Source organism: Nanorana parkeri, unplaced genomic scaffold (assembly GCF_000935625.1).
Source record: "Nanorana parkeri isolate BGI_ZX_2015 unplaced genomic scaffold, ASM93562v1 scaffold959, whole genome shotgun sequence".
Taxonomy (NCBI): Eukaryota; Metazoa; Chordata; class Amphibia; order Anura; family Dicroglossidae; genus Nanorana; species Nanorana parkeri.
Window position 1 is genome coordinate 84,096 of NW_017307227.1, and position 17,909 is coordinate 102,004.

Consider the following 17,909-nt stretch of genomic DNA (forward strand, 5'->3'; position numbering starts at 1 on the left):
TTTTTTTTGGGGGGGGGGGGATTTTCCCAAATGTATTTTAATGGATAATTGTACCTTTCCCTACATCAGTGTTTATCAACCTTTTTTCAGTCACGGCACCCTTTAAAAGCATGAAAAATGTCGAGCCACCCCAGTTCAAATGTAGACTGATAGGGCTCTGATATGGATTTTAAGGGGGAAGTCCCTGAATAACACAACACAAAAAAGTGGTATTCTCCGGGTTCACATCCGAGCCCCCCTTTACATTAATTGCCCCCTCTACATTAGAAGCTCCGTGCTTTCACATCACAGTTCCCCCTAACACACTAAAAGACCCTCTTTGACATTCAAGTTCCCCTTCACACCTGGAACCCCCCTTCACCTCAGAAGCCTAACTTCATATCAGACTCCTCAGCCCCCCCCTTCACATCAGGAGCCATAGCTATGGCAGAAGGCGGGAGGCAGAGCAGGCCTGGATGGAGGAAAGCTTGCATCCTTTTCTGAATGGATCCCACCCTCTCTGGATTAGCATCATTCCTTTCCATGGTTGGCTGGCAGCATGTCTGCACCATGGAAAGCATGACACTATGCAACAATTTCAAGGCACCCTTTTTAAGAAAGATTGCCTAGACAATGGGCAATGAAAGTGCGAGCAGTAAAAGCACATCTAAACTAATAAACAACATTTAATTTATAGCATCATACCAGTCCTTACACGGAGTAGCTGCATACGATTTACTTTTCAGAATTTTTGTACCTAGTAACCCTGCGCATAACAAACCTTCTGTTCCTTTTGTAGCTCCACTGAATCTATGGAGGCAGCCAAAAATGGTGTTTGTGCTTCCTTTTTAGGAGGTGACAAGAACACAGTAATGCCCTTCCATGTGCACCTTGCTTAGAGCTGGTTACAAATTGATGAGTGCGTTTGCCATTTGTTTTACAAGCGGCATCTGTCACCCTTGAAATGGTATGTGATTACATGTGGTTAGAATCAATCACTATCCCTGGACGCATCAATTGTGCATCCAGGGAGAGTGTTTAATAACTGCATGTAATCATATCACATACCATTAGATGCGGTGTGCAGGCGTTTACATGTTTACATGCAGCGGCTGTCACCTGATTATGAACAGGTGACAGCTGCTGCTTGTAAACGCCAGATTAGGGATTCCTGCTGCAAAATTTGAAGTAAACGCAATTTTGAAGTATGAAATTTGGCAAGCGGCCCCAAATGAATTGAGTTTGAGACCCCTGCCTTAGTCTATAGCTTCATAACAACATTAAATGCCTCAGTCATGAATGGGTTATGGTTTGTAACTGTTAAAAGCTTTAGTGGCTTTGTGTTTTAGGGTAAATCAACTGCATACAATATATCCACATTGCACATTAGGAATATGCGAAAAAAATAAGCTAGCTACCTTGTTCCATTGGGCTTTTGTCCTGCTGCTCATGGTTTTCCAGTGTTCCACTTGCACTAGTTCCAGACAAAGAAGGAACTGATACTGCGTCATGTAGTGTGACTACATTGCCACTTGTGCCCCCTGTAGTATTTGAAGGGCTTGTAGGAGTCCGAGGTATTCCTACTGATGGCTTCCTTGCTACGGGTGGGGGGATTTTACTAGGTTTACGCTGTAGTGGGGGTTTTCCATCTGGGCTGCGTGGTCCTCCTTGGGATTTGAGTTCTGCTACCAACTCCCTTTTTAGTGAGGATTCATCTTGTGAAACTTGAGGCTCAAACACAAACTTCTTAGATCCTCTGGAAAATACAAAACTAGCTGCAGAGGCTGATGATTTGTTTGCAGATGGGGAATCTGGTGGTTTTTGTGGACTGGGAGATGGTTGTGTAGGGCTTTCACCTTGGGATGAATCAGATCCCTGAGAGGATCTGATAGACAATGACTTGCGCACAGGTTTCTGGGGAGCAGGAATTCCAGAAGGAAATGGAATCTGTGGGCCCCTGGCTTGCACAGATCGCAAACGAACCATCTGCAGCAAGGAAGGTGTTACTATAGGCAAGCTTGCATCTTCTTTTGGTTGAGCTGCAGTTCCTTGATTGTTTGACAGCTTTCTAGAGCTTGGAGCACTGACTGGCTTCCACACTTTTGAAAGGGGAAGCGGAGACCCTCCTGAAGGTGAAAGGGCTATGTTAGTGGTAACAGCAGGTGATGGCATTATAGATGCAGAGGAGTCCACAGTAGATTGTGATACAGTGCTTGCAGAATTATCAGTGGAAACGTTAGGCTCCTGCTGGCGTATGGATGGATCCCTTGAAATGTTCTGTGGTGCACTAACTTCAAGTTGTTCTTTAGGTTCAGCAATTTCTGCTGATGGTGTGGTAACAAAATGTGGCTTATATTCTATTAATGGTATCAAACTTTCCTCTGAATGAACTGCTGCTGAGGGCACTACTACTGCTTCTGTTGTGGTAGACACTGCAGGCTGTTGAACGTTATTTTCAGAGTAAAGCACAGATGCAGTTGGTGTCTCTGAATTAATAGATATAGTTGTATCTGGAGCATTTGTATTTGTTAAAGGCACAGAAATAGTTTGTGTTTCAACAATATCCAAAGGCATCTCATTCTTGGAGATCAAGAGAGGCTTTTCTGCTTTAGTTGTCTTCTTGTTATCATTGCTGTAGACAGTCAGGCTTGTGACACTAGCACTAACTGGTTGTGAAGATGGTGGTGAGGGCAAAAATACTTCCTCTTCGGGAGGTGGGAAATCTGCCATAGACAAGTCCTGTACATCAGGTACCTCTGGAGGAGGTGGAGGCCACAAGGATTCTTTTTGTGTTGCTCCTTCTGATGCTGATGGTGGAATCTCAGCATCTGACTCTGACTTTCGTACAGGTGGTGGTGTGGGGTGATGAGATGGGGGTGGAGAAGGGGCAGGAGTTACAACCGGGGTTGCCAGGAAGTCAATACTTTGAATGGGTGGTGGGCAAGTAGGGGCTGGTACATTTGGATGTGGGGGAATTATACCTTGCCTATCTTGGTCTCCCATGGATGAGCCAGCTCCTGGGGGACTATCAAATAGCGGAGTGTTGTTTTCAGCAGAGGAAGAGCTTGCATTTATGTTCGATGCTGACTTAAGACTGGATCTTTCTGGTTTGGGTGGGGTTCTCCTACGAGTACTTGGTGACTCAAGAAGTGAACGGACAGGCAATGTTGGTGTCCCACTCTGGCTAGAGTAACCACTGGATGGAGACAAGGTTCGATCAGATTTCGTAGGTGAGCTTACTTTTGGCAGAAACACCTCATTTTCTACTGTTGCTTTCTCTGTTCGTGGAACCCAAGGGTCTCGTGTATTACTGGTCTTGGCTAAGGGCTTTTTCTCTGGCCTGGGGGGAAGTCCCATTTCCCTCTGCTGCTGTAATGAATAGGTGCGTTTAGGAGGTGGAGGAGCCTTTTTGCTTTTTCGCAATGAAACACTACGAACGGATGAGCGACCACTGCACAGACTGGCAGCATCAGATCCATCTTGAGTACCTGTGCTAAGGGCTGGTGATGCCCGGCCAGTGCTTAGTCCTGATTCATGCTTTTCACTTACTTCTAACATATTCTCACCTCCTCGAGAGGATATAGTGGAAGAATCAGAAACTATAGTCTCTGTGGACTGTGAACGGCTCCATGTTTCACTAGATGTAGACATACCTCTTCCCCGATGCAATGAGCCACGGATCGAAGCAGGACTTGCTGTAGCAAGGCTACACCGGCTTAATGTTCGGACACTCGATTGACTCAAGGCAACCACATCAACTAAAGGAGGAAGAACCGCATTTGGAATGATTTTAGACATGTAGGTTGCTTGAGGTGACATAGACATGACAGGACTCATTGGGTCACTCTGGAATGAATGTGTAGTCATGCCAGGAACAGCTACAGACTTTGGACGAATGAGGAGTGGGGATATCTTCTGACCAGTCTTCCAACCAATGTAACTGTCATCTTGATACACCTTTTCTATGTGTCGTTGTAAAGCAGCTTCTGTTTGCTCTAGAGCAGCCAATGAAATGTGAGCTCCATTGTGTGGGGCTTCAGCAGGCATACCATCAACTGTAGGAATAACCACATACTCTTCCCCGTCTCGCTGGACCCCATTCACTGTTGACGCTGTAGCTGCCTTTTCACTTGGTTGATTTTTTCCTTTGGAAAACAGTTCATGAATCCCACGATGAAAGGAAGGTGTATGGAGACCTGCGGGCAAAAATGACAAATCATCTTATTTTTTATGATACCAATGAAATAAAAAAAATTAAAAACCCAGGAAATGATTTAACACCGGAATATGCAGTAAAATAAGACATTGCCACTAATTTGCGTTACTGACTTACCAAGTTCTGCTGCAATGTGCTGTGGAACTCCTACAACAGTTGCTCTCTTCTCTCTGCGTCGCCTTCTTGTTTTGCCTGACGACCAACTGGGGGAGTCATAAGGCCTAAATGTGGAGCCTAAAGAAAAAAGAAAAACCCTATAGTTATATCAAGACTTGTGTATTAGTCGCATCTAGTTGTTCTTTTTCATGTTCCTGTTTACGTAAACAGAACGATGTTTAATGAATGCACCAAGCAAAGTAGTTGTTCCATGACATAGAAAATAAGTATCTCTGCCTGACTGCACAGATCAAAAAAAGAAAATAGAGGAAATGAATACAATTGTTTGAGAAATCTTTTGGAGTAGTCCATACAACACAAGTGATTACACATTTTTGGTGATCATATCTGCTTTCAGACTATGTAGAAACAACCCCTCCTCCACACCATTTGCTGGTTCTCCTCCAGTTGGTTTATTACATTTGAAAAGCAGTACTACATGCAAACATAGAAAATGTTTTTTAAACAGTGCTACTATAACTACCTAAAATATATCTGCATGCCAGAAATCAGACCAACAATAGAAGAACAACTACTATGAAATATGGGCTCAATCACTTCCGTATAGTTCTATTATCATAAATTTCTCACTAGTAGTAGTGGTGTTTAAACAGGTTAATTTAAGGCAAATATAAAAAACACACATTAATGCAAGCAGTGGGTGTACCTGAATTAGGCCCTTGCAATCCACTGTAAAGAAGTGCTCAGTGCTCAGACTGGGAGAGGAAAAAGGAGCTAGTTAGTTAATGTGCTGCATGGCTCATGTGCTCAGAGCCGTAGCTAGCTCCTTTTGCACCCGAAGCAAAAACAGAAAATGATGCCCCCCAAGTTATTTTGAGGAACGTAAAGGGTTTTTTAAGGGAAGATGGGGATAGCGCAGGGGAGATGGGGACAGAGCAAGTGAGCAAAAAGAGATTTTGAGGTGGTGACGGGGACAGAGCATTGGGACATACAGTAGATAGATGTGTGTGTGTGTCTATATGTCAGGAAAACTATTTACTGATCACTCTCATGTCTGATACGTTGAAAAATAGAGGAAATGTGCCGCAGAAGTGGAGCCGCTGAAACAGATTTGTTTTCATTTCCCCAAGAATGAATGATGCAACCTGATTGGTTGCTCTTGGCAACAGATCATGCGCTCCATCTTCTTTGCTCCAATTAAATACAGCAGCCACACACACACACTGGGGTTTCTGGGATAACTGCATCCTTCCAGACAGCAAGGCACTGCCAGCTCCTTGCATGCAGAGTGTTGTAGTGCTCCAGCAGTTCAGCTACACATAAGGTGGTCATGTGCAAGGTGATAATGCAGGACAGACTGATCCCAGAGAATGCCTTGCACCCCAGTGGAAGCAGGAGGCAAAGCAGCTGCCCTCATATACCACAGTCAGTGTGTACAGCCGAGAAGCCATCTTATGGAATACTCCTGGGCCCTGGAGAGAAGGGCCCCGCTAGGGGGAGACCGGGCTCTCCCCCCTTCTTTGTGTATGGAGCCCGTCATGCCCGATGGCAGCAGTGAGATGAGGAGGGGGTCTGTGCTGCTCGCCAGGTATTTATCTACCCCAGCGCTACTACTCTCAACGCACGTTCGGTTGCACTGCCTTCCGTCTGCCATTAGCTAGCTGAACAGTACAGCAGAGGCTGGGAAGGAGTGATGAGGCAGCCCGGCATTTCACGGCGGGAAGGGTGCTACTCTGCAGGTTACATAGCGACGCTGCCCACAGGAGGCGGGACAAGCAGCACAAGTGATCTGGGCAGGGGATCACTTATAACAGCTGTACGAAAGGAGCGACCTGTAGGTGTTATTTAACTGCAGCAGAGAAAATTCAGGCTGCTACCCTGCCAGACAGAGATGTGTGTGTATGGCAGAGTTGTGCAAATTTAGGGCAGGATGGGCAGAAATACTAATACTTCAGCAGGGAAAGCAGCTCACATAAATGTATTTGTATTTTTTTTATCATTGCAAACGAGTGAACAAAACAGTATAGAAGGTTAATTTGTTGTACAGCAAGTTATCAAATCAGGTAAGAGACGATGCAGTTGTATTTTGTACAGTGCAGTTTGTAAGACTAAGATCATGTGAGCATTTCCATAAACTTACGGTGTTAATACATTGTTTCTCATTGTGTTCTTGTGGATGGTAGTGGTTGAGAAGAGCACTGTTAGTACAGTTATTTATTAACGTATTTTTAGAGATAATAATTTGAGACGAAATGAATGATAACACGAAAACCTGTCACTCATGGGTAGTGTTTGGCTGAAGCCATTTATTATCAATCAACTGTGTTTACTCTTTTCCAATCATAATGACAACAGAAACTACCCAAATGACACTGATCAAAAGTTTACATACCCTGGTGATTTTGGCCTGATAACATGCACACAGGTTGGCACAAAGGGGTGTGAATGGCTATTAAAGGGAACCATCCTAATCTGTGATCTGTTTGCATGTAATCAGTGTGTGTGTATAAAAGGCCAATGAGTTTCTGGACTCCTGACAGACCCTTGCATCCTTCATCCAGTGCTGCACTGACGTGTCTGGATTCTGAGTCATGGGGAAAGCAAAAGAATTGTCAAAGGACCTGTGGGAAAAGTTAGTTGAACTGTATAGAACAGGAAAGGTATATAAAAAGATATCCAAGGAATTGAGAATGCCAATCAGCAGTGTTCAAACTCTAATCAAGAAGTGGAACATGAGGGGTTCTGTTGAAACCAAACCACAGTAAAGTAGACCAAATAAACTGTCAGCCACAACTGCCAGGAAAATTGTTCGGGATGCAAACAAAAACCCACAAATAACTTCAGGTGAACTACAGGACACTCTGAAAACATGTGGTGTGGCTGTTGCAAGATGCACAATAAGGAGGCACTTGAAGAAATATGGGCTGCATGGTCGAGTCGACAGAAGAAAGCCATTACTACGCAAATGCCACAAAGTATCCCGCTTACAATACGCCAAACAGCACAGAGACAAGCCTCAAACCTTCTGGCAAAAGGTCATTTGGAGTGATGAGACCAAAATTGAGCTTTTCGGCCACAACCATAAACGCTACAGGAAAGTTGGTCAGAATTGATGGCACGATGAATGCAGTATGTTATTAAAAGATACTGGAGGACAATTTGCATGCATCAGCCCGGAAGCTGCACATGGGACGTACTTGGACATTCCAACATGACAATGATCCTAAACAGAAGGCCAGGTTGACCTGTCATTGGCTACAGCAGAATAAAGTGAAGGTTCTGGAGTGGCCATCTCAGTCTCCTGACCTCAATATCATGGAGCCACTCTGCGGGAGATCTCAAACATGCAGTTCATGCAAGACAGCCCAAGAATTTACAGGACCTGGAGACTTTTTGCCAGGAAGAATCCATCTGAGAAGATAAAGAGCCTCCTCCACACATACCACAAAAGACTTCAAGCTGTCATTGATGTTAAAGGGGGCAACCCACTGTATTAAGAACTGGGGTATGTAAACTTTTGATCAGGGTAATTTGGGTAGTTTCTGTTGTCATTATGATTGAAAAAGAGTAAACACAGTTGATTGATAATAAATGGCTTCAGCCAAACACTACCCATGATTGACAGAAAGGTTTTCCTGTTATCATTCATAGTCTCTGAAAAATGGCCAGGAAATCATACATTCTGCCAGGGTATGTAAACTTATGAGCACAAGTGTACATAGGAATTTGTTATATTTATCATTCATTAGTATATATTTCTTTTTGCTATGTATTTAGCTTTTTGCCTGGACTTTAGCTTTACAGAAAAGCTTAACATAAAAGGTAAATGTTTAACCTTACCTAAAAAATGGAACTGTGAAGGTGTCACAGGAAGCTTCAAAACTGCAGACTTTGAAAAGCTGTGTCACCTTCCAAGCTATGCAGCATAGCATTCATTGATTGCTAAAGGAACGAGGGGCTGAACAAAATTACAAACATTTGGCAGGTAAACCAGTCCACATACTTTGCAACTATAGGTTTAGTTGCTTGGCTGGAGTTTCTACTTTAATTTTTTTGGTCTTGGGCTGACAAACACTTTCACTATTCATTTATAGTAATGCTGGCCATACATGGCTGGAATTTCAGCTGATTTACAGGAAATTCAAGCCATGGTTGGCCCTGCCGGCTCGATAAACTTCAATTAAAAAAATACAAAGAGCTGGGTAGAAAAAAATTGGTCGAACAGTGACTGCAGCCAATCAGCAATCAGCAGGTGTTGCAGCTGTCTGAATGCAATAACCGTCAGGCAAGATTCTTTCATCCACACTGTTTAGCATGGATGGGGGAACTGAGTGATTTTTCCTCAGTCAGCCTGTTGGGTTGAATGAGAGAAGTCTTTGTGTGTATGGCCAGCTTTAGTTGTATTCTCATAGTATACATAGGCATGTATTGTAATAATGGTCTTCTAACCTTTTCGCTGGATCATCTCTGAACGAACGGACATTGCATCATCTGTATTCTCTGTGGAGCAAGAATTCACGCAAGACAGCCCAAGAATTTACAGGACCTGGAGACTTTTTGCCAGGAAGAATCCATCTGAGAAGATAAAGAGCCTCCTCCACACATACCACAAAAGACTTCAAGCTGTCATTGATGTTAAAGGGGGCAACCCACTGTATTAAGAACTGGGGTATGTAAACTTTTGATCAGGGTAATTTGGGTAGTTTCTGTTGTCATTATGATTGAAAAAGAGTAAACACAGTTGATTGATAATAAATGGCTTCAGCCAAACACTACCCATGATTGACAGAAAGGTTTTCCTGTTATCATTCATAGTCTCTGAAAAATGGCCAGGAAATCATACATTCTGCCAGGGTATGTAAACTTATGAGCACAAGTGTACATAGGAATTTGTTATATTTATCATTCATTAGTATATATTTCTTTTTGCTATGTATTTAGCTTTTTGCCTGGACTTTAGCTTTACAGAAAAGCTTAACATAAAAGGTAAATGTTTAACCTTACCTAAAAAATGGAACTGTGAAGGTGTCACAGGAAGCTTCAAAACTGCAGACTTTGAAAAGCTGTGTCACCTTCCAAGCTATGCAGCATAGCATTCATTGATTGCTAAAGGAACGAGGGGCTGAACAAAATTACAAACATTTGGCAGGTAAACCAGTCCACATACTTTGCAACTATAGGTTTAGTTGCTTGGCTGGAGTTTCTACTTTAATTTTTTTGGTCTTGGGCTGACAAACACTTTCACTATTCATTTATAGTAATGCTGGCCATACATGGCTGGAATTTCAGCTGATTTACAGGAAATTCAAGCCATGGTTGGCCCTGCCGGCTCGATAAACTTCAATTAAAAAAATACAAAGAGCTGGGTAGAAAAAAATTGGTCGAACAGTGACTGCAGCCAATCAGCAATCAGCAGGTGTTGCAGCTGTCTGAATGCAATAACCGTCAGGCAAGATTCTTTCATCCACACTGTTTAGCATGGATGGGGGAACTGAGTGATTTTTCCTCAGTCAGCCTGTTGGGTTGAATGAGAGAAGTCTTTGTGTGTATGGCCAGCTTTAGTTGTATTCTCATAGTATACATAGGCATGTATTGTAATAATGGTCTTCTAACCTTTTCGCTGGATCATCTCTGAACGAACGGACATTGCATCATCTGTATTCTCTGTGGAGCAAGAAAGAGAGCGAGTACGGAAAGCATCCTCACTGACATCAGTTAAGGGCTGTGGGTCAAGACAGAACATGAATCCATTATTAATAGGACTGCCACTAGGAAAGGAAGTATGTTATGTTGGATTTCATGGTGAGAAATTAAAATAATCACATTAACACATTTAATGAGATGCAAAATATACAGATTTCTGTAAATCTCCACTGACAATTTTCAATCCTGTATGCTAGTCAGTGGAGGAGTTTTGCACATATTCAGCTCATCACCCTCAGGGTTCATGCACAATTTTACTTTCTGCTCTTTGCCTCAATGTTGCACTCCCATTTGCTTAGATCTCCTTCTCAGTGTTCCGTAGTCCTTGTGTGGTCACTGCAACTCCCTCCGCCAGAGTCTCATCTCACCTTCCGTTTTTGTCTTTCCTGACGACTCCCAATTTGCCTTTACTCCCCTTTTCTATAGTCATTCCTTTTACCCCATTTATGAACAGGCCTACATTTGATACTACAAGCACTCATAGGTAGTGCTGCATGACAAGATAGATCCTCATTGAGGTTTTATGAAGCATGTCTCTGCTTAGTCAACAGAGATTTTGCAATGTGACATCCCAAGAGTCAGCAGTGATATGCTGTGATTTTCGTCTCAAACAACATATTCAACTTCAATGGAGTTTATTCCCACCCAGATGACTTAACCTTTCAGAGGCTCTTAGTCAAACCATTTTTGTAATGTCTACAAAACACAGTCCGTCAACTAAACATACTAAACATATATAAATTGTTGCTTACCTCAAAGGTCTTGATGTCCTCCTCCAATGGATCTTTGTGTTTTTCTGAAGTAAAAAAAAAAAGTTATAACAAAAAGCAGTATTAGGAGCTAATTATATATTCAAACATATCTATAAAAATATGTAAATATATTATATAGCATTCATTTCTTGTCCATTTAGGGATGCAGGAATTCTTAAACCTGTATTTATACTGCTGCCTACAGAAGGAATGGACACTGGCAAAAAAGTCCAGTCCCACTGTACTACTTGCCCCCATCTCACTTTATACTAACGGGGTTGCTTTCAGCACACATACTGATGGTGCCAACATCTGCAGCTTGGAGTCATGTTGGCCTCTGCCGCTAGAGTTTCTCTCTCTTCCTCGGAGTCCTTCTTAGGGCTTTCAGGTGTCGCTTGGTCCTTTTGCCCTTTCAATTAAAGTTTTACCATGGTTATGCAGTACTTTATGATGCAAATTATCCAGTTGTATGCTGACTGTGATCAGAGGCCATAAACATGCTCCTGCAACCTCTCCAGCAGATTCTGTATCTGACTTAGCTGCTACCTTGGTGACTTCTGAGCCATCAGCTGCGGAGACTGCTCTGATTCTGAGTTGCTGAAAAAGTCAGACTAAGGAGCACACACCTGAGGAGTAACAGTCTACTGCTATTACTCCTAAATGAAAGGAGACATTTCTGCTTTTGTTGATGCACTCTGAAACTTGTTGCTTCTACCAGTGCTTGTTTCTAGGCTTGGGTGATTTAAGACTCCTAAAAGGTGGCCATACACTTTACAACCATCGCAAGACCTTAGTCTTGCGATGGTTGTAAAGTACTTAAAAAAACATACGCTCTGCCCATCTTGGACAGGCAGATCGTACTTGCGATGACTACAATGAGGGGCGGGCTTGCAAGCACGGCAAACGGGCAGTGTGCGCGTGCGCACACCGGCCCGTTCGTCAGTTGTCGAACAAGCAGGCCACTCACTCGCCGAGAATCGTACGATTCCCGGCGGGTTTTCCAGCCTGCTTGTTCGATGGAAGACGTGCGACCGTACAGTAGAAAGAAACGGTCGCACGCCTTCCATACACTGTACGATTCTCCCGCGATTCTCCTACGAGAATCGTACAGTGTATGGGCACCTTAAGGCTGCAAAGACTTTTCCTTTGCACCTGCTTTTTTAACTGTTTCTCAATAGGGATTGGAAGCGCCCTGATAAGTTGTTTACTCCTCCTAAGCACTTGCTGGCTTTGTATATAGTTTGTTAGAATTTTGTTCAGCAATGATCCATTCCCACTGTGGATCTGGCAGTATCTCACCTTAACAAGGCAATTACTATGCCAATGAAGAATGCAACTTCCTTTAAGTGGTTGGAAGCCCTTTCTAGAGCAACCTGCGACTGATTCTGATTTACTTTGTAAAGCCATGCCTGACTGGTCAAAATCTCTTAAGAGATTGTTGAACATGTGAAGAATATGGCTGTAGTGTTACATTTTATTTGTCATGGTTGGCTAGAAGCCTTCTGTCTTATCTCTCGCATGTGGCTCCTATCGGTGCATATGCGTAGGATTTGGCTAAAGTGCAGGACTGCTGAACCTTTGTGCATTAATTTCTGACCCGCATTCTAGACTGGATCTTGATAATATCATCAAGGATTCTACTTGAGCATTTTTACCAATATTTTCTGGTGGGCCAAATAGTTTTTTTACCTCAATGGTTAACCAAAAAAAACAGTCTCTTTGGAAGCTGCAATAGTTGGATATTATAAAGCCTTATGCCACTTAGTTTTCCATGATCTTAATTCACCATATAGACAAACATTTTCCAAGAACACTTTTTTAAGAGTCTGCAGAATTGTTCATCTCCCAGATTCCTCCACAGCTATGGGTGTTTCACCTGACTCACCTTTGTGGAGAAACCGTTTTCTCCCACGTTTTGATACTATTCCTGACCTGGTGATTTTGACCTCTTGAGGGGTTAAAACGCTGTGTGAAATAGTTAAGCAGGGTGGCTTGATGTCCTTTGAGGAGCTTAAAACATCTCTTCAGCTACCTAACCATTATTAGTTTAGGGATTTTTCAACTCCGCCATGCTTTTAATTGTCAGTTCCAAGAGGGTTGTTTACTCCTCCAGCCATCCAGGGTAGAAAAACTGATTAGAGAGGCTAAGCTTCAATAACCGTTGTTATGGGTTTACAGGTTACTTTCTACAGATGGTGCTGTGCTGCTACAGAGGTGTCAGCAAGCCTAGCTTGGAGATTCTCCGGGCCTTGACTCAGGAGACTGGGAAGGGATGTGTCAGCTCCCTTTTTTCTATGCAGGTCTCTGCTAGAGATTGTTTGATACAATATAAAGTTATGCATAATATATATTTAAAGCCTTTTAAACTTGCTGTCATATACCCTTCACAGTCTTCCAGGTGCTTGTGTAAACCTGCCTAGTACTGCAGGTTTTCTGGCAGAAGGTGGTGCATGAAGTCTCCCAAATTAGCAATATTTCGTAACAGCTGGATCTTAAGATTTGTCTTTTGGGTCTGGTTGAGACCCTGGCTCCAACGGTGGCAGCTAGAACTCTTCTAACCTTGCTACCCGGATTAACTCTTCGCTGCATCTCCATAAAGCCACCTATGCGAGCAGAAGCTTACCATTTAAGTTTGATAGAGTGTGGGTGTGCCTGGATTGGTTCCCCCAGTGTACATGACTCTTCTTCACATCCCGCTAATTGCTGAACCTAACCTTTTCGGCTGGCAATTGTCTACCCATGGATTCTGGAATTATTTAGGCACCTCATAAAACCTCGTCTGATTTTTATCTACACTTGTTAAAAAATGTTAAGATCATCCTGTTTCTTCCATGCTGATGTTTTCTCTCCCACTTTACTAAACTGCAGTGGTGATATTCTCAGGAAGGTGCAACTGTTGTTCTAGCATAACTTAGTTCACTGTATCTGTATGTCTCCATTTTCTTTGAGATCTGACGTGGTTATAATGGAAGGGGGGGGGGGTGGGACTGTGTTTGGGGCCATTTGTGTTGGCAGTTAATTTTTTTGTTTGGTTATTTACCTGTTGTAAGCTGTTAATGTTTTCTTTGCATGCAAAGTTCAAGAAAAAAGAATTGAAAAAAAAAAATCTGCTTGAGGCAAGAGCACCTATCTTCCCCAGCGGGAGAAGGGGCAGAATGTGAAATCTTCCCCCTCGCTGTCCACCAAACAACTCTTTCCATTTACCATTCCCTCGACTTCAATGCTGATCCCCCAAGCTTGGCTCCCAGTCTGCCTGCAAAGTCCGTCATGCCAAGTCTGACAAATCCTCAGATAAACCTTCCTATGCATGAAGGTGCACCCCAAGTTTCCAGATACCTAGTTGCAAAATTAAGTTTACCAGGGCTACAAACTTGAGTTTTGTTCTCTTCCCCCTCCTAATTTTCTCACTTCAAACTTTCCTGTGTCTCCACGAACTAACAGATCTCCATCAGGCTCTTCTGGTGTCTTCTGGATCAAGGTCTAAGTGCCCCAGTCCCTGTAACAGAATGGTACCAGAGGTTTTACTCCCAATGCGTTCACTGTTCACAAACACAAAGGGGCATTCACCCCCATCTTGGACCCTAAGAGGGTACTGAATATTTACATTCAGCCCCATAAATTCCAGATAGTATACACCAAATCTGTCATTTCCGCCCTTCACTTCAGATTTTCTGGCTTCTGCGGACATCAAAGTTGCTCTTTTGTACATGCCCACATTTCTAGTGCATCAGCAATTTCAAGGCTTTGCTGAAGGACCCCCTACACCACCAGTTCATAGCCTTGCCCTTTGGCAATTCCTCTGCACCTCAGGTATTTACCAAGGTGCAGGCCCCAGAGTTAGCCCTATTGCATTCTCGTGGCATCCTCATTGCAGGATACTTAGACAACCTCTTGTTGAGAAAATTGTCAGCAATGGCTCTTTTGGACAAAGTTTCCCTGTGGCCAAGACATTACAGAAGTATGGATAGATCCTGAACTTTCCAAAATTATTGCTGCAACCAACTCATCACTTAGAATATCTGGATTTAGTCCTAGACATGTCTCAGGCCAGAGTGCTCCTTTCCCTGGAAATGCATCATATTTTCAAGTCTCCTGTTCAAACACTTCAGTGCAGATGTTGTCTGACTCTCTGTTTCTGCATGAGAGTCGTGGGGCTGATGGTATCCTCCTTCAAGGCAGTCCCCTTGCTCCAGTTTCACTCTAGACCTTTGCAATGTAACACCCTGCTATTGTGGGACAAATCAGTCCTGTCTCTGGACAGGTCCGATTTGGTTGAAGCCAAGGACCAGGCTATCCGTGGCTTGGTGGCTATTCCCTTGCTCTGGGAGTAAGATGTCTGTTCTTCTCATCATTTTGAATGCTAGCCTATTGAGCTGCAAAGGAGTACTGGGCAATTATTTCTAGCTAAGACATTTATAGTTATTTTCTATGGAATCACTAACTAGCTAACTTTGTAGCTCAGTCACTCAGCAATTGAGTTTTAGCACCATTTCATGCCAACGACAAATTTGTCAGCAACAATTACTCTTCAATAACCTCTAAGGGCTAGGCAACAAATCGCTTGGCTTAACTACACATCACTGAAGGAGATTGATTTGTAGCAGAGCACACCGACCCCATGCTGTAACACTAGTTTAGCACGTAGCAGTAAGAAATTTCCCCTTCGTGACAATTCACCAGCAATTCAAGCTATCAAATTAACACAATGTTAATCGCTGGCATCATAGATCTCTAGCAGCAATTAATCTCTGCTACAAAATCACCAGTCTGACATCAGCCTTATTCCTGGCAGGAGTTCAGCCTTCAGTTGGTTATAGACACTTGATGGTTTACTTTAGAGGGCTTCCAGCCTACCAAGATTCTGGTGCAACAGAAAGAGCTGAGATTTCAATACCTGTGTTGTACCATTGTTGTGAACTTAAAAAAAAATAATTTGTTACAGAATATGTAAATACTTTAGTGTGAATGATCTGGACACAGGTTGACTTTAAGATTGCGTACGAGACATTTTACACATGTGGATTTGTTTTCTTTACCTCTCCTCTGCAAGGACTTGAGCCCCTCCTGAGCTTGGCTGTGGATGTCTTCCAGGAGAGCGGTACGTCTGCTGGGGAAGAATGCATTGTCAGGAGACTCTTCCTCCGGCGCTGGAATGGGTTGTGAATGGCCATCAGGTATTGAGTTATCTATTGAAAACATAAGATAGAGAAATGCTTTAAACTTTTTTTCATTGTTTTTTTCCATTCCCAAAGTATATTATGCTCTTATGGACATTCTCATTACTGATTGAGTGAATTCTGCTTTCAAAACTTACAAAATTCTACTTTTATTAGACAGTATCTATACAGACAGGATTTTCTTGTTAAGAGTATAGTTTCTCATGCCAAAGACAGCCATCTTAAATCTGATCATCCTTACTAGCAACTTGACTGTTTATCCTGTGATGAGTCATTCTCAGCCTGGAGACACAGGGTTTCACTGTCACGAGTACACTATAAGCAAAGTCTGAATCAGGATGGGATGGTACTACCCACACTGCATTGCAACACTATCAGCAACAACTCATGTCCAGATACGCAAAACTTCTGTATGACCTTGATCTTGTCCAGCCTCCCACATTTCCGGGTGCATAAAACCTTAATTTTACTCTACTTTACTTTAGTTGTTTGCTTAGCAAGAGTCATAGCATACCATAAGTGACAAAAAATGTGTATGAATGTAGAATCTTTAAAAAACTAAACCCAACAGATATGGAATTCTGGTAAGTGTGGTGCTATGCGTAAAATTACTAAGTGAGTTTTTACTTACTTACGCAGATGCCCACAAATGCCAAAATATGGGGATGTGGTAGTGATCCCCCCATGAGAGAGAGAGACATATTGGGGGTTATTTACTAACCTAAACACACGCACGCACTAGGTGCGTGTGATTTTTAATAAAGCACTGGTCATTACAGGACTTGCTAAATGGTAAGCATAGTTAAAAGTCACAGATAAATAATAAATACATGGAAACTGCTACAAGTCTTTTTTTTTATGTATTTTTTGTAATGCCATTTGGTAAGAAGGGTGGTATAGAAATGCACTGATGTTAGGATTACCTTTATGCATGAACCTGTACAGATGGCTGTTTTATTTGTTTATTTTATTTGTTTTTATTTTGTTATTTTATTGGGTTTTTTTTATTTGTTGCATGCACAACCTTTTTCCATCACAATGCTACGCACGGTATTGTGGTTATCGAGTGTTGCAGTGCACAGCAAGCAGGAGGTTTGTTGGGGTGCGGTTCTAATGAATGGCAATGCAACGCACCTAAAGCACGGTAATGCATACTAGGTGCATGGTCCAACAGCATGCGTTATCGCACAGAATCGTGCAATTAACACAACGCTATGGTGTAAATGGGCCCGTACAGAGGTGCAGTAAAACAGAGACATGATAATATCAGTTCTAATTATAGTGATGTTCAGCCGGCTGCTATGAAAAATAGCATTCCAAAGTTGACAAACATACTGACTTGGTAGATTTTTCATTTTCCAGGTATTGGACATATATGACACGGTCACTCAGTAGAACAAAAATAAGAAATATGATATTGTTTCATACTTCTGGATATTGTTGCCCATTTAGCTAGAGTAGCACAGTTTCAATTTTAATTCGAGAATTTTGTATTCTGACTTGACAGTTTGCACTCAGTTCCACCTCATTTGATCAAGAGAAACTGTGAGTGTAATTATCACCAATATTCTATGTTGCATTAATCTGACCTTTGGACAATAAAGTCACTCTGCCACAAGTTTTCAAGTTGAAATAGCTGTGCTGTAAATAACACAATACATATTTCATGAAGCGGAATTGTTCTCTGAAGTTTCTTCTGAAAACGGACACTACTGGGATTATCTATCTCTTGTGTCCCCCGCTGGATTTAGTGGTTGTTCCCACCGCCCTCTACAATACTACAGACAGACAATAGTGAGTAAGTTGGTGGGAGGAACAACAGGGGAACACAAGAGATTGACACTTCGAGAACTTCATCAAAGCTGGTTTGGTGGTTTGGTGCTGTGGGCCAAGTGAAGAAGTAAGTATTTACTCCCTTCTATACAGGTACAGCTGTTATATTCACTTTAATTTTTACAAAGGAGA

General features: G+C 42.5%; 1 protein-coding gene across 3 annotated transcripts in view; it reads right to left on the reverse strand.

Annotated features, from left to right (window-relative positions):
* The window catches only part of KIAA1522 (KIAA1522 ortholog), a 62,737-nt gene that overhangs the window by 2,082 nt on the left and 42,746 nt on the right, over positions 1-17,909 (reverse strand). Inside the window, exons 4-7 of one of the 3 annotated variants that reach the window (XM_018566556.1) lie at positions 15,781-15,953; positions 9,926-10,034; positions 4,313-4,429; positions 1,398-4,175 (exon numbers count right to left, since the gene is read on the reverse strand). In XM_018566556.1, coding sequence (XP_018422058.1) covers positions 1,398-4,175; positions 4,313-4,429; positions 9,926-10,034; positions 15,781-15,953 — 3,177 coding nt within the window. Of the gene's footprint in view, positions 1-1,397; positions 4,176-4,312; positions 4,430-8,761; positions 8,824-9,925; positions 10,035-15,780; positions 15,954-17,909 lie in introns of those variants that run through there. The other 2 variants (XM_018566558.1, XM_018566557.1) reach the window with 2 other exon arrangements.